The 22,543-nt window shown below is 42.5% G+C and overlaps 1 protein-coding gene across 4 annotated transcripts in view; it reads right to left on the bottom strand.

Moving 5' to 3' along the window:
* Window positions 1–1,162: 1,162 nt before the first annotated feature.
* Window positions 1,163–22,543, bottom strand: part of aatkb (apoptosis-associated tyrosine kinase b) — a 69,314-nt gene continuing 47,933 nt past the window's right edge. For 2 of the 4 annotated variants that reach the window (XM_086304476.1, XM_086304477.1), the window contains exons 4-14: window positions 14,981–15,060; window positions 14,192–14,310; window positions 12,826–12,913; window positions 11,748–11,881; window positions 9,905–9,989; window positions 9,459–9,580; window positions 8,802–8,951; window positions 4,557–8,085; window positions 4,325–4,448; window positions 3,987–4,193; window positions 1,163–3,463 (exon numbers count right to left, since the gene is read on the bottom strand). In XM_086304476.1, the coding sequence (XP_086160602.1) occupies window positions 3,435–3,463; window positions 3,987–4,193; window positions 4,325–4,448; window positions 4,557–8,085; window positions 8,802–8,951; window positions 9,459–9,580; window positions 9,905–9,989; window positions 11,748–11,881; window positions 12,826–12,913; window positions 14,192–14,310; window positions 14,981–15,060 (4,667 nt within the window). In that variant the 3' untranslated portion in view covers window positions 1,163–3,434. Of the gene's footprint in view, window positions 3,464–3,986; window positions 4,194–4,324; window positions 4,449–4,556; window positions 8,086–8,801; window positions 8,952–9,458; window positions 9,581–9,904; window positions 9,990–11,747; window positions 11,882–12,825; window positions 12,914–14,191; window positions 14,311–14,980; window positions 15,061–16,356; window positions 16,699–22,543 lie in introns of those variants that run through there. The other 2 variants (XM_086304480.1, XM_086304479.1) reach the window with 2 other exon arrangements.

The raw sequence follows: 22,543 nt of genomic DNA, 5'->3' as shown, positions 1-22,543 counted from the left end.
AGCCTCAAACAGTCAGACTCCAAACTCCGCCATGGCCAAGACCAAAGAGCTTTCGAAGGACACCAGGAAAAGTATTGTAGACCTGCACCAGACTGGGAAGAGTGAATCTACAATAGGCAAGCAGCTTGGTGTGAAAAAATCAACTGTGGGAGCAATCATCAGAAAATGGAAGACATACAAGACCACTGATAATCTCCCTCGATCTGGGGCTCCACGCAAGATCTCATCCCGTGGGGTCAAAATGATCATGAGAACGGTGAGCAAAGATCCCAGAACCACACGGGGGGACCTGGTGAATGACCTGCAGAGAGCTGGGACCAAAGTAACAAAGGTCACCATCAGTAACACACTACAACGGCAGGGAATCAAATCCCGCAGTGCCAGACGTGTTCCGCTGCTGAAGCCAGTGCATGTCCAGGCCCGTCTGAAGTTTGCCAGAGAGCACATGGATGATACAGCAGAGGATTGGGAGAATGTCATGTGGTCAGAAGAACCCAAAGTAGAACTTTTTGGTATAAACTCAACTCGTCGTGTTTGGAGGAAGAAGAATACTGAGTTGCATCCCAAGAACACCATACCTACTGTGAAGCATGGGGGTGGAAACATCATGCTATGGGGCTGTTTTTCTGCCAAGGAGACAGGACGACTGATCCGTGTTAAGGACAGAATGAATGGGGCCATGTATCGTGAGATTTTGAGCCAAAACCTCCTTCCATCAGTGAGAACTTTGAAGATGAAACGAGGCTGGGTCTTCCAACATGACAATGATCCAAAACACACCGCCCGGGCAACAAAGGAGTGGCTCCGTAAGAAGCATTTGAAAGTCCTGGAGTGGCCTAGCCAGTCTCCAGACCTCAACCCCATAGAAAATCTGTGGCGGGAGTTGAAAGTCCGTGTTGCTCGGCGACAGCCCCAAAACATCACTGCTCTCGAGAAGATCTGCATGGAGGAATGGGCCAAAATACCAGCTACTGTGTGTGCAAACCTGGTAAAGACCTATAGTAAACGTTTGACCTCTGTTATTGCCAACAATGGTTATGTTACAAAGTATTGAGTTGTATTTTTGTTATTGACCAAATACTTATTTTCCACCCTGATTTACGAATAAATTCTTTACAAATCCTACCATGTGGATTCATGGATTTTTTTTTTCACATTCTGTCTCTCACAGTTGAAGTGTACCTCTGGTGCAAATTACTGACCTCTGTCATCATTTTAGGTGGGGGAACTTGCACAATCGGTGGCTGACTAAATACTTTTTTGCCCCACTGTATTTATCCATCCACCCATCCATCCATCCATGTCCACTTATTTAAAGTTTTGTAATGGTGGCAGCAAGCAAAGGTATTCAAGTTGTCCTTCTCCACAGCATCACTTTCAGTTTGGACTGGGGAATCCTGAGACCTTCCCAGGTCAGGTGAGATCTGTCCATTGGATTCTGGGTCTAGCCTGGTGTCACCTCTCAGTTGAGTGTGCCTGAAAGAAGTTCCCAGGCGATCCCCTAACCGGATATCCAAATGACCTCAACCACATCTTTAAAGCTGAACAAAGATACCCTGCAGAGGAAACGTGTCCACTTGTATTCCCTACTTTAATCTTCCGGTCATTACCTTGATACATGACCAAGGATGAGGGTTGGAACATAGACTCTTAAATAAAAAAACTTTTCTCTTCACCACAACAGCCCAGTACAACACCCACATCACTGCTGATGTTTAATGAATCCATCTCATCCTCCACTTCCTGATAATTAGAGAATGAACCATAACTCACACTTAGAGGTGCTGACACTCATCCCAGCTGTTTTACACTCAGTTGAGGGGTGAAGGTCATGCAGTGACCTTGAGTTAATAAAAGCAAAACAAAAAATGCAACAATACCAAAAATCTATCTTTAGAGGCCCAAACCATTTTTGTGCCAAGCTGGACTCGTGCTTATTAAGGCTGTAAAGCTGAATTTTTTATACATGGGAGTTTATGGGAACTGACTCCAGCCTCAAGTGGCCATGATAGGAACTGTGGTTTTTGGTACATTCCCCTCCCATGACCACTGACACCAGCAGGCCCAGCAGTTTTCTGTTACTAAACAATTACTTTTATTAATACTGTGAACCAACACTGTGTCGGTGGAAAAGGGATATATGCCTTCAGTACCTCCGTAGGCTGCACTACATCTTCTCGCATGTCAGTGAGTATTATTGCTCTCTAGCAATGTTGGATTAACAGTATCTTTGCATCAATGTGATGAAGTGCCTTGATTTGTCAGGCATCTGCTGGTTAACCAAAACAGACATTTTGTCTATATTTTTGAGCTGAAGATCCAGTACACGCACATCATGATAAAATATTACATTATATTGCCCACCCCTACTGGCTTACATCACTGTTAGGTTCAGTCGATGTCAGTTTTAATGACCTGTGTACCTGCCTTAAAAATAAAAACACTTTCCTTTTGTTTCTTAGCCGTAAATTCTTGTAAATGTGAAACCATGCATTGCTATATTATAAGAAACTTTCATAAGACTTCAGCCTGAAATGACCTCTGTACTTCTTCCCATTATAGTCACAATGTTGTGTCTGATGCTTACAGTAAAGAGGAGTTGGCTGCGATTGTGGTGCTGGCGCCCAGTTTGGTAAATTGAGTGATGTTTGTGTAAAACAGTACAGTCGCGGTCCTGATGTGACAATGAAAAAAGTCACAAATAATTATTAGGTTGTCAAGGTTGCTCAGCTGTTTCCTCAAAAAACAGAAAACATCCTGTAAGCAGACAGCCATTAGGATCCCCTGCGCTTCCATCTTTCACACGAGCACGTCTCTGAATGATCCCAAATACTGACATTATATTACTTGCGATACTTTAAAGATTCTTTTTGATATTCATTATTAATACAGGTAAAACCATTTCCTAAAAAGTATAAAGTCTGCGGAGCTGTACAGTCTTGTTCAAAGTGCTGATCCTTTGTTGAAAAGTCAGAAAGTTGACATTGTGTCTTTTACTCAGCAACAGTTTAGCAGTCCTCTTTCTTTAAAGTCCAGGTGGCTCCACACTCTTATGAATGCTCCCCATGACGAATTAGAAAGTGAAAGATGTGGCAAATGTAACGCTTTTCAAAGGTCTGTCCTTCCACATTGTTTCTTTAATCCCAAAAAAATATGTAGATTCAACATACAAGTTCCCCCTGGTTCCTTAAACTCATCATACATACCGTATATATTAATATTCTTGAAATATTATATATTAACAATTCTCTTTTCAGTATTCTAAACAGCTTAGGCCAGACCTACATGGTGGTGAGACGGACCTTTCAAAAGTGTCCACAGGCGGTAAGAGGCACTGTCTTGTGTTTCTAAAACCTGACGTTAAAAATGAAATCAGTAGTCATGCTAGTAGACCGAGTTGTTGTCACAAAGAGGCAGTAAATATCCACAGCTTCTTATTCTTTGTCTCCATCTTCACTGCTTCCTGCAGAAACACAATGAGACAGAAAGGATTAATGTACATCACCCATTTTTACAGGCCACTGGGCATCTTTATCCCCAAAACATTGGCACATATCAAAGACATTTGGCAAGAGTGTATTTTCTCATTATTATGGCAATTCAGCTTTTGGCAATATGCTGCAGCCAACAATTGCATCTTTAATGGGCCAGGTTCCCAGACTGGGTTTAAGTCTAACACAGCAGAAAGATGCATTTTAGTTTTATTCTTTATTTGTCAGCGATCATGCACAAAAACTGTGATCTCATAAGATGCAGCTACTAGCCAGTTTCCATCTGACATCTCTGGGAAGAAAAAATACAGAGTGTAAAACCTTCATATCAACACGTTTACTGCAACGTTTTCATAAAACCTATTGAAATAAAGCTGAAAGTCCACATGATGATTGATTTTAAAATTCGCTGTGATAGTTTACAGAGGCAAAATTAGATATGTATATCCATTGTTAAAAATATGAGTTTCTCGTGAGTTTGCAGAAGTGACCTACCTCCTGCAGATTCCATATCAGAGTCTGAGATGTGAGTGATGGAGAACCGGGAAACGCTGGAGGGAGAGACGGTAAAGCGGGAATACTGCACGGCTGGTTTAGTGTCTGGGGTTGTGGTGATGGAACGGGGTGGAGGGGATTCAGATGCGGCTGAGGATGTTGGCAGTGGGAGTAGGGGGAAGTCATCTTCCCACTCAAAACCCGCACCTGAGTGAAAACAGCAAAGGGGAGGAAGTAATAGTTTGATATCTTAACATGAGAAAGTCTTCAGTGTGCTAATACATTGTGTGTAATCATATTCACATTTGCACATTTGAAAGTAAAAGAATAATACATACTCTCCTCCGAAATGTTCCCGTCTGAAGAGTCATCTGAGGCATTAACCCTTTCTTGGGGTTTGGTTCGAGAACCTTCTGCTCCTAAAGGAAAGCCATGCTCGGCGAGCTCTTTAGTTGGGCTTTCCTAGCAGTTGTGATATTAAAAGAGTCAGTGAGTGGACCAGAATAAACATTATTGATGTGCCATTAATAGAGCCAATATTAAGGCTAATCTTCCCTCTTTGACACTCACCTGGTCAAACAGATACACGGTAACATCGTCAAAAAAAGACACTGTTTTCTTCTTGTGTTCGAGCTCCTCCTCCAGGTTCTCCTCAGTGAGCAATGCTGGCATCTTGAGCAGGCTTCGCAATTTATGGGCCTCGCTGTTGTCGCTCACCACAATAGGCACTGGGTGGCACTCTTCCTCACTCTCTTCCCCTCCGCTCTGTTCCTGCATATTGTAGCTTTGCAGCTCCTCGTCCGACTCGTCGCTGTCATCAGTATCGCCGTCCTCCTCGTCGGCCTCCTCCCCGTCGGCCGGAGATGCTCTGCCCTCTGTTGCACGGAGCGGAGGCGGTGGGGTGGATGGAGGTGGAGGGGAGGAAGAGGAAAATCGTCTGGTGTTTGAGGTTTGTTGCAAAGCTACCTCATCTTTGGGTAAGGTGTGTTTCATTTCACTGGATATGCCTGATGGCCGGTTCTGAACCATCTCGGTTGCTGCCTCCTCTGAAGTTTCTGAAGTTTGAGCAGAGTCTTTTATGTCATCTGCTTCCTCCTTATCTAAATTTACGTTGGTGGCACAATCTCCATTCAGGGCACCAAGAGCTTCTTCCATGGCCCCCACCACCTCAGCTGCCCAGTCTCCCAAGGATGAGCTCTCTTCCTGTGATGGCCATTCATCCAGTCCTCCCTCAGTATCAGAAGGCTCTGGAGGAAGTCCTAAAGTCTCATCTTCGCAACAGTCCTCTGTCAAGTACTCCTCAATCTCTGGTGCAGGAGAGAATTCTGTTGTGTCTGTTACTGTTTGTTTCGTTTCAAGTTTTATGTCCTTGTTCACTACAACATCCTTTAGTTCTTCCTCTCTATCATTTTTCCTTTTTGCAGCTTTCTTTTCCTGCATGTTTGGTTCTTTTGCAATGTTTTGCTCATCTGTTTTCCCCATCTGGAGTTCCTCTCCCTCATGCCGAGTCTGCTTTTCATTCTCATAGTCTGAAAAGTAGGCAGAGTCTCTGTATGGCGTCTTATCGCTCAAGGGTAACAGAATTTGGTCATCTGCCTGTGATGCTTCTAGTGCCAAATCTTCACCCATCGATGACTCACCCTCTGTGGGCACCACTTTAGGTTCAATTCCCTCTTCCTCCAGGACTTCTTCCTCCTCCAGGCTGGCATCAAGAGCAGGTTTTCCTAAAGGTTGTTCACGAGGTTCATGAGGTTCTTTGGGAACAAACTCGGGGCTCTCATTATTTTCGGTGTCATAGCCGCTGTCCATAGCTTTAGGTGAGCTGGAAGGGTGGGATGACGCAGGGCTGGAGCCTTCACAAGACCCAGCTGCAGACGGCAGATCCATGGAATCCATGGAATCGGGTGTTCCTACCTGCTTTTGTAGCAACTTGAAGGCGGGAGAAGCATTCAGCTCACTGGACTCATCAGCGAAGATGCCTGAAGTAACATCAGTTATATCGTCTGTGATGTCTTCCTCTTCGTCATCGTCACTGCAGTCGAGTATGTCAGCAAGGCTTACATTGGAATCTTCACGGTCGACACCACTGTCACTGGTGTGACTCATCTCTGACTGTGGATCTGTCACCGCCACCATCACATGCGTGTTATCATCAGGAGGTGGAGTGGCTTGAGTGGCTTTTGTCATTGTTAGAGTCACCTCTTCTTTTCTAGGCTCTGGCAGTTTCTGTATGATTTCCTTAATAACGTCCTCCCTCTTCTCTTTAGCTTGGACATCATCAGTTGTAAGATCGACATACTGTTCTCCACAGTCCACAGATTTGGCCACGATGGGACCTCCTGGAGCTGGTGATAAATTGATCATCTCTTCATTGCTTGGCATGTCAATGACTTTATCTCTGTAGTTAGTGTGACTGTAGAGCTGACAAAAGCTTGTGTTTCGAACAAGCAAGCCAGTGAGTGGGTCAACAAAGTGCGAGTGGCAGCACTCTCCAGATGTTGGCACCTGAGTCTCACCTTCATGGCACATGTAAATGTAGGCATTGCAGTTTTCCGAGGGCACCATAGCATGATGTTTACTCAAACTAAGGCAGGCACTATTATCTTTGACCTGGTGTGGCTCAAGATAATCGATGGGTTTGGGTAGAGAGTGAAAGGCCAGGCTGTGTCCTTCTGGCCAGGAGTCCTCGATGTCTGTACTCGGCATTGTATAATGGAAATCGGCGTAGGTGTCCTGTCGGCAACTATGGCTTGCCCGTCTCTGGTGACCGGCACTGCTGTGGCGGTGCTTCGAAGGCCAAGTATTGCACGTGTGTCTCTCAACAAATATGTCCTCATCTTCCTCTTCTGAGTCACTGTCTCTGTGTCCGATGAAGAGAGCCCCCTGAGTCTCCATGTTTATACTGACAGAGTTACTGTTGTGTCTTGTGTGGCTGGGCATAGTCTTCCTCAGGGAACCCATCATGTCATAATAACCTCCAGTGACATTCTTTCCTATAATGGACGTCTGACTTGTGTCCAGGTATGTGTCTCTGTAAGCCTGCTGAGATGGACTGTTTATAGAATGGGATATCACTAGTGGGTTCTCCAACTCCCCCAAAGCCTGACGCAGGCTTCTTGAGCCCCAGCTTTCCTGATGATGCTCTCTGGAGAGCTCACCTCCGATCAGATAGTGATCTATTCCCAAAGGTGGTGAGTGGTCAAAATAATAGCCCCCATCTCGATCTTTATAGGACACATAGTGACTAGACTCCCAGGGTCGTAGGGGGCTGTTATCTGACACTTGACCTAAAAGGGGTTCCATTGTCAGGGAGATGGCGGGACTTGAGTCATTAGAGTCATACATGTCAGATTTATGGATGTCAGCTGACCAATAAGGACCCATAGTTTTAGCCTGTGATGGGCAGGCCATGCACTCACCCGAGTCTGCGCTCCCAGTCAGGAAGCTCCCACTGCTGCCCTGGTAGTCTGGGCTGTATGAGACCATGGTGTAGTCTGGATCAATGTTACAGTCTACTGGTTCCTCAATGCGAATGTAGTATTCACTGTTTACTGAGGGGCTATGGGCACTGAGGACAGGAAGTACACCTGGAGCGTGTAGATGTTTAGGTTGATAGTAGGAAGGAGAAACTCCATGGCTCAGGCTTTCCATGGGACAGCCTCCCACAATGCCTCCAGGTGGGTAAAATGCTTCCTGACAATGATGGTTTACCTGACCTAAGGTACTAGACGTGTCTGGGGCTCTGTATGACTGGTCTGCCCTGGCTTGCTCCCACTTGTACTCAAAGTTCAGGCCGTGGCTGGTTTCAGTGACTGTTAGTATGTCATCTCCAGACTCTGAGTGGTAGCCATCACCAGTAGAAAATGGTTCTAAGAGTGGGAAAGATGAGGTGGTTGATGAGGGGTGGTCCCGTGACATCGCTGAGGCACCACGCTGACTGTTGAATCCAGTATTGGGACGCAGGGAGTTCCAGCGTCTCTCAAAGTCCTCTTCGGCCTCGCTGGCCCCCTTGGCACATAGGTAGCTGAGCAGCAAGTGAACTTCCTCTGCGGTTGGCCTCTGATCAGGCTGCAGCCAGCAGAACTGCATCACCTCATACCTGTAGACCCAAAACACAAGGCACAAAGAAAGAAAGAAAAGTTTAATTAAAATTAAATGAAAGTAGGTGGGTGATAATGAAGTAATTAAATATATAAAAAACTCAAATACGTAAAATCAGAAAATAATATTGCAAAATCTAATATGCAACATAATCCAAACCAAAAAATCAATATATACACGTGCCATAACTGAGGCATGGAGCTGCACCAAAGCCCAGTATGGAAGTAAAAAGTTACTGCGATGTTCATTGTGAACTGTGAATCATACAAGGCTACAGCAACAGAGTCCAAGAATAGTGCAACAACAAAAGAATAACAATTGGAAGTTCATTAAACCTCCTCCTGAAAGGGATTTAATTGTGTTGCTTTATGTGTTGTGTTTTGTGGGGCGATCGTGACTCAAGAGTTGGGAGTTCGCCTTGTAATCGGAAGGTTGCCGGTTCGAGCCCCGGCTTGGACAGTCTCGGTCGTTGTGTCCTTGGGCAAGACACCTCACCCGTTGCCTACTGGTGGTGGTCAGAGGGCCCGGTGGCGCCAGTGTCCGGCAGCCTCGCCTCTGTCAGTGCGCCCCAGGGTGGCTGTGGCTACAATGTAGCTGCCATCACCAGTGTGTGAATGACAGGTTGTCCAAAGGCTTTGAGGTCCTTAGGGACTAGAAAAGTGCTATACAAATACAGGCCATTTACCATTTTTGCTGCATTTATGTGTGACTCACCAGCGTTCAGCGAGGGGTACTTTGAGCAGCGGTTTGGGCAGTCGCAGCTGCTGCTCCCTAACAGCGTAGGTCAGCACTTGTCTGTCAGAATAGTGTCTGTAGGGCTGGTTTCCCAGCTCGAACAGCTCCCACATAGTCACCCCAAGAGACCTGAGACACAGGACAAGATTAAATATATCTTATTAGTGACTTCATGTACATTTCATGTATACATTTCTTATAATCCTGCAGTAACGTCCATCCTTTTATCTACTGTTAAAAACTTACAACTATATAAGCGTTTGTTAGTGTATTAATATTATAAAAGCTCCTGTGTGTTTCATTCTTTATAACTTATATCCATGGAGTTAGGGCTGGCGATTTCACGTCTTACAAACTGTTCAAAAAGTAATAGAGAATTACAATAATATTATCATAATATATATTTGGCCTAAAACTTCAAAATTTAAATCTTATTCAACAGAATGCAATATAATCATTTTGTTTTAGACTTCTGGGAGTGACGACACGCTGGTGACATCCTCAGTAAGTTTGGAGCTAACTTAAGGATTGTTTTAGGTAACTTGGTACAGTATTTAAAATGATGGTTAAGGGCTATACATGATGTCAGCGATCGTCCTCACAAAATACAAAAGATCATTTGTATTGATCAGATACCAGATGTTGCTGTGTTTGGTCTGGTCTGCCACCAGCAGGTTTCCGTGCACCTCGTCCACCAGCTCTGGAGCGATCCAGCGCAGGGGCACGTACATCTGGTCTGATGTCACATAGTAATCGTCCTGAAACGAGGGTCAGGTAAATTGTTAAGTTGCAGAAATATGACAAAAAACAAATTCAAACTAAATGACCTGCTGGACAATTTAGCCTTTTCTGATATAATGCTAAAAAGTGAAAAGAACGTTCTTATAACCCTGCAGAAATTCACTCGACTGTGATTAATGTAAACTTAGAACCATTTGGGAACTGACTATTTATATAACGAGCTTGCTTTTTTGTTGCCTGCTAGTGATGAATACAGAATATATTTTCAAACTTTACAAAGAGCAACAGGACCAGTTTGTTGTTTGCTGATCTTTTTCACATTTAACACACTGGTTGTGTACCTTGTACTTTGTGTGGGCCAGACCATAATCTCCGATCTTCACTGAGACATCAGCCGTCAACAAGCAGTTTCTTAAAGCCAGGTCACTGGAGAGGGGGGTAAACAGCTGTTATGTCTCTCTAACATTAGCAAACACAAAACAACAAGACTAGAACATTTTTATCAATGTACAAAAATGCTTAGAAGTCCTGCAAACAACAGCATTTAGTCCTGTGTTTTCACAGTAGGCTAAAAATAAACAAAACAAATTAAGTAAATTTTACTAAAATGAAATAAAATATACAGGAAATGCCTTGCCGTAAGTGCCCAACAGGACAAGAGTAATTACTTGTATTGTTTATGTCATTTAAAGCTTCAGGTACTTCTTATTTTGCATTTGAAATATGAATCTATACTATTATAGGTAAACTTATCCACCATGATTTAAAGTCATGACTTGAATACTTTAAGTATGTTTTGATGATAAAACCAGGTGTACTGTTGTAGGAATACAACTTTTTCTTTTTTTGAGTATGAAGTGAAATGAAAACTAGATAAAATAACAATAAATTATTGGAAAAAATACAAAAACTGGAGTCCTGGAGAGGAGGGATCACCGCCTGCAACAAAATCACTGATGCTGGAGTCTTTAGGGAGCACTCAGGCAGCACCAGGATATTGTTTCAGGAAGCGACCGAGAGGCAAAAGGCTAATCTCAAATTCAGAGCGAGATATCTGTAATACTTAGTAGAAAAATCTCATTGAAATAAAAAAAAAATATCTTTTTGAATAGAGCACAGCAGACAGAAAAATAACACACACACACAAATATGAAAAACGGTTAATAAAGCTGGATTTTCAAGAAGTTTGAAGGACATGTTTGAGGAGGGCTTTTGATTCATTCAACTGAAAGCAGATCAAGCTTGGGTTAAGCATTCACTGAACGTTAACCGATTTAAATGAATGGACACGTGTGAGGTAGTTTGGAGGCTTCAGCAGTAATACTCTACAAATAAACTGCATTAGATGACTGCATCTTGTCTGTTAGTAAAGCCATCCGGTGTTCTCACTGAACAGCAATGACTGAAATCTGTTATCAGTATTGAAGAACAGTAAGTTATGATATACAGGCTCACTGCTGTAGATCACAGAGACGATAACCTTATGGCTAAAATCAAAGGCGTCCTTTAATTCTACTATCCAAGAAACCAGATGAGTCAGATGGTGACTCTTAAATTAATGATCGTTATCAGGGCAAAAACCTGAGTATCTGTTGGACACCAAAAGAGTGGTAGTCGGGTCACTTTGTGCAAATATTCTCTGCAAGCTTTCAAAACTTTTTGGCAGCATTTCACCAACGGGTAGAAATGTTTTTGAACATGTGCGACTGCTCTTCTAACTTCTGCATTTCCCAAAGAAGTTCTCTTTTCCAGGCCACCAGGGTAAATACAAATTAATAACTTTGACCACCTTCTGGTAAAAATTCGTTTTAGAAATATGTACGAGAGCTAGTCCTAGCCGATGTCTTTCTAACACAATACGTTGACGATTTGGAAATAAAGTCATAGCAGTCTGGACCGTTTTAAAATATTTAAAAAATACAGGCATTTACGAGAGTCACACCTTTTGGTCTGCATTTTGAAAGTCTCTGGTTAAGATCAGACTGAAGGTGAGTCGGGGCCTGTGCTGGGGCAGAACTGAGGCATACAAAAAACTAACTGCTTCAGCTAAAAGAGGACTGATGATATAGAATAATTGTGTTATTTATAGGGTAAACAGAGGTAAACAGAGACTGCCTGCTTGACTGAACAGCATCAGTGACAGCAGTCGGATTTCTCAGGCTTAAGTCTGAAACGACTCTTTACCTGTGCGTGAAGTTGTGTTTGTGCAGGTGCAGGAGGCCTGAGGAAATGTCACAGGCCATCCTTTGAAGAATCAGGGGCTCTGGGCTCATGGTTTCAGAGGTTCTGCAGCTTCTGAGGTAACCCTTCACATCCCCCTGCACATGAAAGAGAGCTATAAAACATCTGTATGACCACTGGAGGGCAGTCTTACTATTTTACTGCGTCGTCTTTGTCCAGTCATGTAAACTTTGATTGGTGTCAGAAACCGGAACATTGCACAGGAGAAGACCAGACGAACTAGCAAATTTGTTGTCTTCACTTTTCTTTATGGAAATGGATAATTAGAGATTTTAGGGATGAGCCGAGAAATCCGGCCATCTGAGTGAATTAAGCTTCTCTTTGGACTAAATATCATCTTCTTGGCAGTCTTCATTCTAGTTTGTCTTAAAGCTTTAGACTGTTTGGAGTCTACATAATAAATAACAAGTTTGATGCTAATAATTGCAAAGTTTCCTCTAAGTTAGATCTGAATGGGATGTTTTTGGTTTAGCTTTTGCTAACATTTCCACACTCGACCTCGCCTTATAAGAGGAACTACCCACCTGCACTTAACCTACAGTGGGAATAAAAATAAAAGATGAGAAGTGGCAGGAGGCTCTTGGTTTTACTATTATTCACTATAAATATCTGTGTGTAATCTACTAAACCAATCACGGTGAAGGATTCTGGGAAGTGGTTGGAGTGGCACAAGTGTAAATTGACTCACTTTAAGCTTGTCTGCCAAATACTTACAGCAGCTGCCAAGAAGGATTTTATTAGACAGTTAATATAACATTCTACAATGACAAATTACTAAAATGCTTTCAATCAGTTGAAGTACTACAGAATTTGGATTAAAGTCAACAGTCAAAAAAGTTGTCAAGGACATTAATAAACTAATGTTAAACACGGTGATTTTATTAAAATATTAAACCCTTTAAATTAAACTGGGATCGTCAAAATAAAATCCCCAGTTGAGATTTGGTATTGTATATTTTTTTTTCATACAATGATTTAAAGAGTGTCTCTGTGCACCTGTCTCATGGCTTTGAATACTCACCAGTGGACAAAACTCCAGCACCAGCAGGTAGGGAGTGATCTCAGTGCACTGGGCCAGACACTGCAGCAGAGCAGGATGCTGGAGGGCACTGGAGAGCAGAAGAGAACAGGATCTCAGCATGCACATATTATGTATCACCTTTAAACACGAGTATATGTTTTAGTATTACATGGGTATAAATACTTTTGGTATTGAGATATGGTTGATATATTTGAGTATTCAAGAAAATATTAGACAACCACGCTGAGACACCATCCATCTTAATTTAACAAGTACTGTTTTGTGGTAATATCATTTATTTTTCATTCTTCATACTCTGCTTTTATTTTTTCCATTTAACCTTAAAGTACATTTAAAGTGTTTTTTCTTTTACTCTGATTCGATTTTAACCTTGATCTGCATTTTATTCTTGCACATGTACCAGGCATACATTTATTCTAACTTATTATTCTTATGATACTCTCTATGCACCGATCACCTTTAACAACTTTAATGCAATCCACCGAGAGGTCTGTCATTATTATACTTTTACAAGCTTGTATGTGTTACTGTTATTGCCGCTGAGAAAATTTTAACCTATGTTAACGACAAAGGGGCAAAATAACAGCAACACGTTAGAATATAAACACCGTGACCTCAGTCTGATTTTTTTTTCCAACAAAAATGGAAAAAGTATAAAATTTTTAAAAGAAGAGTTTATGACAGAGTTATTGTATTGGCTTTACATTGCATTTGTATTCCCAAGGAAGTATAAAGTATAATTTGCCCAGATAATGCCTGAATCCCTCTGCAGGGATAAATAAAGGATTAATTATTAGGATGAATAATTATATATTACAGTATTTATTAAGTATATTTAAAGACATGCATCCTTAGTTTTAACTAAAATATTTGACTGATTGTGATTGGAAAACAAAAGCATGATGCTATACATAAAAGTTACAGAAAAGCAAGTAAAAGCAAGTTTCATAGATCCTGGGAAGCTGACCCGTCAGTATTTTATAAGTTTATCTCAAGTTTTGAACATAAAACATTTGCAGATGTCTGCCTCAAACACCCGGAAGGGTGACAAGAAAGAGAATTGAGAGAAACCAGGAGCAAACGACAAACAAAAATGGACTAAAACGTCAGGACAGAGGACACAAAAATGACAAAGACATGAGAGATGCTCAGGGCTCAGGGGTGGCTCAGGTTTACCTGATCCAGCTTCAGTTAAGGAGACTTTATTAAAATGTAGACTGGACATATGTAAGCACTACTTCTGCCCTTTCAATCAGTACTTTTAGACTGTAGATTTTACATGTACTGCTTAAATTGTCCATGTAAGAATAAACTACAGACACATGTGAGGGAGGTGAAGGTGTACCGGTAAGGCTGTGCTTCTTCCAGGAAGTGCATCTGGTCCTGTACGCTGGCACTGGCTTTGAGTTCCTTGACCACCACTTGGGTGGTGTTCAGGCCTGCGTTCACCTCCCCCAGAAGAACCTGAAACAAGTAGAGACAAATGCATACAGGGGAAGGCACACAGACAGGATGGCCACGTTCACATAAGCAAACACATTAAACATGCAATGGGAGTACCATTACACAAAGACAGACAAAACGAGATGAAGCAGGCATGCGGGAGTTCAGCAGTGCAGATAATACGCACAAACAGATGGACATACCCAGTGACGGTGCACAAGGATGAGGAGGGTGGATGAATATTCATGAGTGAACAGTATGAATAAGAAAAGGAGGAGAAGCAGACAAAGAAGCAGAAGGGGGAAACGAGAGAGAATGACAACAACATGTTATCTGGTTGTAAAAACATGTTAACACACCAGAAGGTTTAGGCTGCAAGGAGGGCTATTACTTTGAAAATTTAGCAGCGTAAAATTTGTTCTCAAGGCCTAAGTCTATCACTTTGGGAACAAGCTGACATCAAAGGCGAGAGGATCAGGCTGGCATTACACACTCAGACATTTCAGGTAACGCAGCGTGTCGGACATTTTTAACCGACTCCCGCTCCGAGCAGGAGCCGGGATCACAGCAAAGACTAACAGCCATGATGTGAGTCTCAACGATGCTGCGTTTCATCTACCCGGCAGGGAGCGACAGATTTGAAATTACCAGCAGGTTTTTATGAAGATTGAGGTTTCTGAAGTGGGCTCACCTTCCCAAACCAGCCATTCCCAATCTCTTTCAGGTAGAGAAGACTGTGGCGGCTGAGATCTGTTGATTTCAGGAGTTGGACTGAATAAGACAGAGAAAAAGAGAAAAGATGTAACAGAGATTGGTGAGTGTCAATCAAAAGCCTTTGAACTGAAGTCATGGTCACTCACAGCACTAAACATTTTGCATGTTTTTGTCCATTTTCTACAAATTTCTTTGCGTTATCGTCAGTGATTTAAACTATTTAAACCGCGCTCATTGAGAAAAAATGAAAGTACAAGTGATGAATTGCAGCTGTCCTTGTGGAAAGTTGGTGTCAGTGGTAACATTTAATTTCTTTAACTAAAAAAACAAGATTGTCACTGATATATAAAATGAATCCACCTGTAAGTGGCATAAATTATTTGTACACACATTAAAGTTTCAACTCCCCCATTTCAACTGCACATGCATATTCCATGTGTGCAGTTTACATAATTTTGACACACTAAACATACTAAAACTAATAATCTTAATGTTATATGTATTTGTCAGTCAGATGGGTCAAGTAAAGTAAAATCCACTAAACACAAATCATTTCCAAAAATACAATCGGTTCTTCTTCACTGGACAGTACATACGATATATTGGATCAAAAGTACATTATCATTAGAATGTAATGCAATGTAAACATTTAATGTTCCATTATCACGCAACAAAATCATGATGGCACTGATGGATTTCACCACTCAAACGGGGCTCGGACATAAGGAGTGCTTATCGACTATATGAAAATGGAGGGAAACCAAATGCCGAAAAAAGTTTAAGTGTTCATTAAACAATTATAAATAGAAGAAGAGTGCACGTCTTACACTTGAATGCCTTTTTAAAAAGGTTTTCAACTTAAAAAAGATTAATATTTAATTAAAGTAGTATTTAAAAGCTTCTGAAAGACATCTTACACCTGGAAGCACTGAATAAAATGTTCTTAATTTAAACATTTCTTAACATCTGCAAGTTCAAAAAAACATCTGCATTTGCTGGGGTTCCTGTTTTTTCTGTTTTTAATAGTTTACCCCACTTTAATGCATTTTATTGTTTTATTAGTTCATCATAAGTTTATTAACCTCTCTAAAACATCTATGCGAGAGCTCCTCTGAGCCTGGGACAATTTCCCAAAGAACAAAAAGAGATCTTTTATCTTACCACGATCACATTTCTTGATCTTTTTTATTCTCTCTGCCTGTTTCATCATAATACAGATGAAATGGATTATTCTTTAATAATAAAAGATTTCCTGGTTTTACTACTTTCTATTATAATGACTGGACTTAAACCTGAAACATATACCAAAAGACTAATATGTACAACATGAAGAAATGATATGACGCAACGCACCAGATCCAGGTTGTTAAGTAGCCACTGAAGGGTCCATCCTCTGTTCAGTCGATTGCTGTTAACCGCCTCTAAAGCTAAACATCCGCACATGCCAGTGGATGCTGCCCATTGTTGCCCAGACAAAGCAAACTCTGCCCCTAAGTGTTATTCTCTACCGAGCCGTCTCTGTCACCGGTCTGTGTGGCGGTCCTCCAGCTCACCGGTGCATCGCTCTCAGCATCCCCCGATGACCCGCGTCCTTCCTGCTTGCTGAACATACCCAACCGCCCCATCCTGTCCCAGCTCCACCGAATGAAACAGACTGAGGGTAGCATCCCCTCCTCTCTCCCCTCACCATCTATCTCTTTCTTTCACTCTGTGTCTCCCACGATGGAACTTGGATTCTGGGCGTAGAGGCAGACAGACAGATCTTTGTGGTGCTATCTTCCCCCCTCCAGACTGCGACACAGTCCAGTCACTGTGTGGAGGCCATATTGGGCACCCCTGTCCCCTTCCCCTGACTGGTCATTCCTTACACCCACTTACACTCTTGCTGGGCCATAACAGAATAGCCACTATTGTCTTTTTGCTTAGGGCAGCATGGCACCAGTTAGGACCAGTCAGCAACACTGGAGCCATTATCTGTGAGCTCCATGACATAAGAATGAACTGAGCTTTGGTGATAACTGTGGCATGCAATGAGTTCCACCTACACCCTCATGTTTACCACAAATATTCATAATTCTGACGGAACAATGAGAGAAAAGAAACTCTTAAAGACTATATTAAGCATTTGTTAACTTTCACATTGTCTCTGGCACCATGTTTGGTTTGTGTGCACGCTGCAATGACATTTGTAAGGTATAGTGGGGTATCTGTATATATATATATATATGTAGGAGTATATATACTGTATGAGGGTGGATGTGAAATAATAGATTGAATTTTTCCTTAACATGTAAATGTTTACTCACAACAATGCAAAAGAAGCTGTAGCAGCATATGTTTGGTTGTCTTTGTATTATTCTACTAATACTAGATCTCTCTGTTCATGCATCCATGCACTCTTTATGAATTCATTTATTCCCAGGCCTTTCAGCCCTTAATTTAACCATCACGACTACGTTTCTAACCCTAACCTAATTCTAATCTTAACCCTAAGCCTAAAAGTTGTAAATTTCATGACATTTTAATCAGTCAATTGATCCAAAACTCTCACAAAGGTAGCCCTATGCATGTCAATGTAAGCTCGATTGTGTTTGGTCCTGTGTCCAAACACAATTGCTCAGAATAAGAACAGAAAAATATGCTCACAGAGTGCTTGAAATGAAAAAAACCCACATTACTGAGCTAAGTTCTGAGATCCTATTTATAAGTTAATTTCATTTGACAGCACTGACCGGCCCTTACTAAGATGCTGAGCATGTTGATAAGAATGCATCAGGCTCAAAAACCCCAGCAGCCGGGAAGCCTTTAGCGAGATGCACGTTGGCAAAATCAATCATGGCCAAATGGAATTCCCATTATCCCCTAACAGTCCAGTGCATCATGGCTCACTCTCTGCAGGTGCTGAGCTGTAGTGCTGTCCTTGGATAATCATTTAAAGCCAATTATGACGTTTAACCATCCTTTTTGTTTGGCTACAGACGACAGAGCAGCGAGACTGTTCTATATGAGATAAATAAGGATCATTTTGAGCTGTGAATCATGTAACTGTGCCGAGGCCAGCGATGAAAGAAGCGGGAAATGAGTAGAACATCTCCCTTTTTTTGCTTCAATTCCTCATTGTGTTTTTATGTGTGTGTGTAGCTGTTCTCATGTGTAATATGAGTGGGTGTGAGCTCCATTAGTCGTTACAGTGCAGCCTGCAATGCACAACAGCTGCATCAGGGCGGGTCCTTGAAACTGGGCTCTGGTCTGAGCCAAGCTCTCGCAATACCGGTGTCTCATTAGGAACTCCACTTATTCACACAGTCCAAGCACAGCCCCACAGCGCTGCAGGATGACAGAAGAGATGGGAATATTGGCTGAAATCCTCCTGCTTCAGCCCTCAGGAATTATCAGACATTAGAAATCTGAGACTCACACCAGCACGGTGTTGAAAGTAACGTCAGGAGCTTTCATTCTTGGAGCCCCTTCATTCGCTTCCTCAGTCATTTTGTGGCAGTCACTGCTCTTCCTTTGTAGTTTTTTCATGCTTTTTCTTTGTTTTTGTAATTAAATGTTCTTCTTCTCTCTTTCTTTCTTTCTTTTATAGTTTTAATATTTTATCCTCATGAAAAAGCTTTCTAAACTGCGTTTGTAGGAAGATATACAGATAAGTTTGAAGTTGAAGTAGAAACGTTAGAGTAAAATGAGACCTGTTCTTGATGAAATGGCAGCAAATAACTGAAAACTAAAATTATGAGAAACGTGAGAAACATGAAATGGAGCGAGACGGATCATTTTCTTTACCTCATTTCCCTTAAAAACAAATACCCCAAATGATGTCACTGGGTGAGGCAGTCCTCAAGGTGCAGTAATGAATCCCTGACTGCCACTACAATACAAACCATATGGCTCCTATTATTTACAGAAGAAAAAACGCCTGCTTTAAAGGATCAGGTTCCAAAATCATAGGAAATAAGTAAGAGAGTGTTTTCTAACGCGCACAACGTTGTATACAAATGAATTTGGTTTTAATTGCCAAAGTTTTGCTTTTGATGCCATGAAACCAAATCTGCCTGTCTAGATCATAGACTGTATATAAAAGATGTTGGAAACTGTGATCAGGAACGTCTTTGAAACCAGATGTGACCAGGATCTACCTGACAAAAGAGCGACACTGCATGATCAGACCATAACAACTTGTCAATCACACGGCTAACGGGGACCACAATTTACAAAAAGCACATCTTGTTGAACTCAGAAAGCCTTGAAATGAGTGATTAACATAAAAACTCTTGAGGAAAGTGTTTGCTGAAGTCCTTTCCTGCAGGTTTCTATACAGTCCAAGCGATAACCTCTGGGGGCTGAAAAAGTCTGCCAACAAAGAAGTGCCAAAAACTGCAGCTCCTTCAGTGGCTGTTTGAGTCACTCTCCATGGACTCCTGTGATAAAACGCATTACAGCATTAAAAAGCAGGTTTACAGCCTGGTAGTAAAACACAGTTTTGTCTGCAGACCCTTTCCTCCCCCATATCAACCGTGCTGTGGGTAAACAGCTTTCAGAACCTATCCCCTGGCATGCCAGCAAGGCCTAAGTTTATGTGTGTGACCACTTTGTGTAGCTGAGCGGAGGCAGTGAAGTGGAACAAAACCACAGGTGACACTACGCTACTATGTCCATCTATTTTTTTCTGTAAGTAAAAATTGACCTGACTTTTCAGACCCGGGTTGCATCCATCTATCATTAAAGGTATATTGTGTAGGCATCATAAAGAATAAGAAACAGAATTCTTCCTTATTAAAATAAAATTACCCTTCAGGATTTTATTTTTTTATTCGACTACATTCAGACGTGAAACCGAGCAAACATTTACATTTCGGTGTATTTGTGCTTTGTTGCAGACCCGCGTTTGCGTGGGCTCGATCCACAAAGTCTCACCACACTCCAGTGCCATAAGTTTATCAGGCAGCATCAGCCCATTAACACACAACAAGGACCATTGTCACATACGAGCAAAAAGGAGAAAGAAAGCATCAGAGTGAGAGGGGAGAATTCTCACTGGGGTTTTGTGCTCTTGCATGCCTCACATACCAACAAACAGCAGTGTAGGCTGGCCGCCTGGACATTATTATACAACAGGCAGATGTTTGTGGGAGAGAGTGAAAGCTAAAGAGCACAGAGTTCATTCTGTAGGGACCTGCAGCGAGGGATTGTGGGATAGGTGGAGATCCAGCTGACCGAGGCTAGCGTAAGGGTGGTGTTCACTCCAGGGACAAATGTTGACGAATGCCAGACACACTCTTATGTTACTCTCACACCCTTGATATGCACTTGAATGTGTTATGTTCTGGTACTTTTACTAAACTCCTGAAAGGTTTGCATCAGTTTGTAAATGACTGCACGCATAAATGACTAACCAATGATTAAAAATTGTCACAAGTGAAATTAGGATTGGATATTCTTTAAACTCTGGTTCATTTCACATCGTGCCTTCCAACAGCAGAGAAAAAGCACAAATCACTTTAAAGTTGATCCGTGGATTTCGGAGATTTACTCTGTGAGAAAACAGCAAAGGAAAATGGGAGGACCCTGTTTAACTGCTTCTCCTTTTTCAGAATCAGAATCAGAAGACTTTATTTATCCCCAAGGGGCAATTAACAAACAACAAAGTGACTGAAAGGTGAATAAATAACTATAAGTGACTAAAAGTGAATAAAGTGTCGGTAGTATAAGAAGAGTGTGGAGTAGTTTATGTTTATGGGTGTGGGAAATGTTCTTATCGGCTGGAGTTAAAAAGCAGAGTGGCTGAGGGGACAAAGGTGGCTCTCCTCCTCCTCTCTGTCCTGCAGGAAATGCATCGGAGGCGTCGCCCAGAGGGGAGCCATTGAAATGCGGGGTGAAGAATGTGAGAGGGGTCGTTGATGATTTTGGCGGCCTGTCTAAGAGCCTGTTGACTGAAAACCTGCCAGAGTTCTGACAGGTAGGCCAATGATTTTAGAGCACACTGATGCGGTGTGCTGCAGTCTGTTCCTGTATGAAGGCTGAGGGAGTGGAACCAGCAGCTGATGGAGGTCATGATGCTTTCCAGGAAGGCGTAGTAAAAAGTCATCATGATGAGTGTGCCGACTCCAAAGGAGTTGAGTTTCCTAAGGAGGTATAGCTGTTGGTGGCACCTCCTGAGAATCTCTCTGTGTTGGCAGAGAATTTCAGGAGGTTGTCAAAGATGGTTCCCAGGTATTTGTGCTCCTCAACTACCTCCACTGGCTTCCTGTGGATGGTGGTGGTGACTGAAGCAGCCAGATCCCTCTGCCTACTGGAGAATTCACCACCATCTCTTTGGTTTTGCTCACGTTCAATTCAAGTTGGAGCTGTCACACCACTCTACAAACTCCTGCAGAGTGGACCCGTGGTGTTGTGAGGGGCCTGACAGCAGTGACAGGAGAACTGAGTCGTCAGCATATTTAACCAGGTGACAGTTGGGCTGTGTGGATCTGCAGTCATCGGTGTAGAGGATGAAGAGAAGGGGGGAGAGCACACAGCCCTGGGGGGAGCCAGTGGAGGTGGAACGGAGACCGGAGAGAGTTGCTGACCCGAACTTTCTGAGTCCTGTTGGTCAAAAAGTCCAATATCCACAGGATTAGCTGCTCATCCAGGTGAAATTGGGTGGAAAGTTTAAAGGCTGGAATATGAGGCTGCAGAGTGTTGAACGCTGATGAGAAACCAGCAAAAAGAAGTCTGGCGGAGGAGTCAGGGAGTTCCAGATGTTTGTGGATGGAGTCCAAGATGAAGATTTTTGCATCATCGACACCTCTGCGTGCACGGTAAGCAAACTGGAGTGAGTCCATCAGGGGTCATTTGCTCTTACCATGTGCTGTTTTATGATCTTCTCCATGGCCTTCATCACCAGGGAGGTGAGGGCCACAGGACGAAGATCATTCAGAGACTTTAGGTTGTTTCTTTTGGGGATGGGGATGACTGGAGTGTTTCCACAGCTGGGGGACGGTGTGACTGTCAGCTGAGTGTTGAAATAGAGTCCGGAACACACTTCCTAGTTGCCCTGCAAAGGGCCTCAGAACTCGACTGCTAATGTTGTCAGGGCCGGGTGAGCTCCTCTCCCTGGTCCTCCTGAGGGCTCTCACCACATCCTCAGTCCTGAAGCTGAGTGCAGAGCTGCCAGGTTTGAGTGAGGATCTGGACTCCTCAAGCTGGGACATGTTGTCCATCTTAAACGTGGTGTAGAAAGCGTTGAGGTCGTCAGGGAGGGAGGAGGGGTTGCTGCCCTCCACCTGGATGGTTCTGGGGGTGGTGACCACCAGTGTTGGTCAAGTTACTTGAAAAAAGTAATCAGTAACTAATTACTGATTACTCCCCCAAAAAAGTAATCCCGTTACTTTACTGCTTACTTATTTTCAAAAGTAATTAATTACTTAGTTACTTAGTTACTTTTTAAAAACACGATTTACAACCTGAAGAGGTGATAAAGTGATAGATCTTTCAGCCCAATTCTACTTTTTCTGCATAATCCATCATACAAAATGTAATCAAATGGAAAAGTCTCTTT

Source organism: Aulonocara sp. 'chitande type north' Nkhata Bay, linkage group LG8 (genome assembly GCF_057382095.1).
Source record: "Aulonocara sp. 'chitande type north' Nkhata Bay isolate Kocher_YH1m ecotype deep benthic linkage group LG8, A_spYH_male_GT1.1, whole genome shotgun sequence".
Lineage (NCBI taxonomy): Eukaryota > Metazoa > Chordata > Actinopteri > Cichliformes > Cichlidae > Aulonocara > Aulonocara sp. 'chitande type north' Nkhata Bay.
The sequence above is the reverse complement of the archived record's forward strand: the minus strand, read 5'-3'. Positions and strand labels throughout refer to the sequence as shown.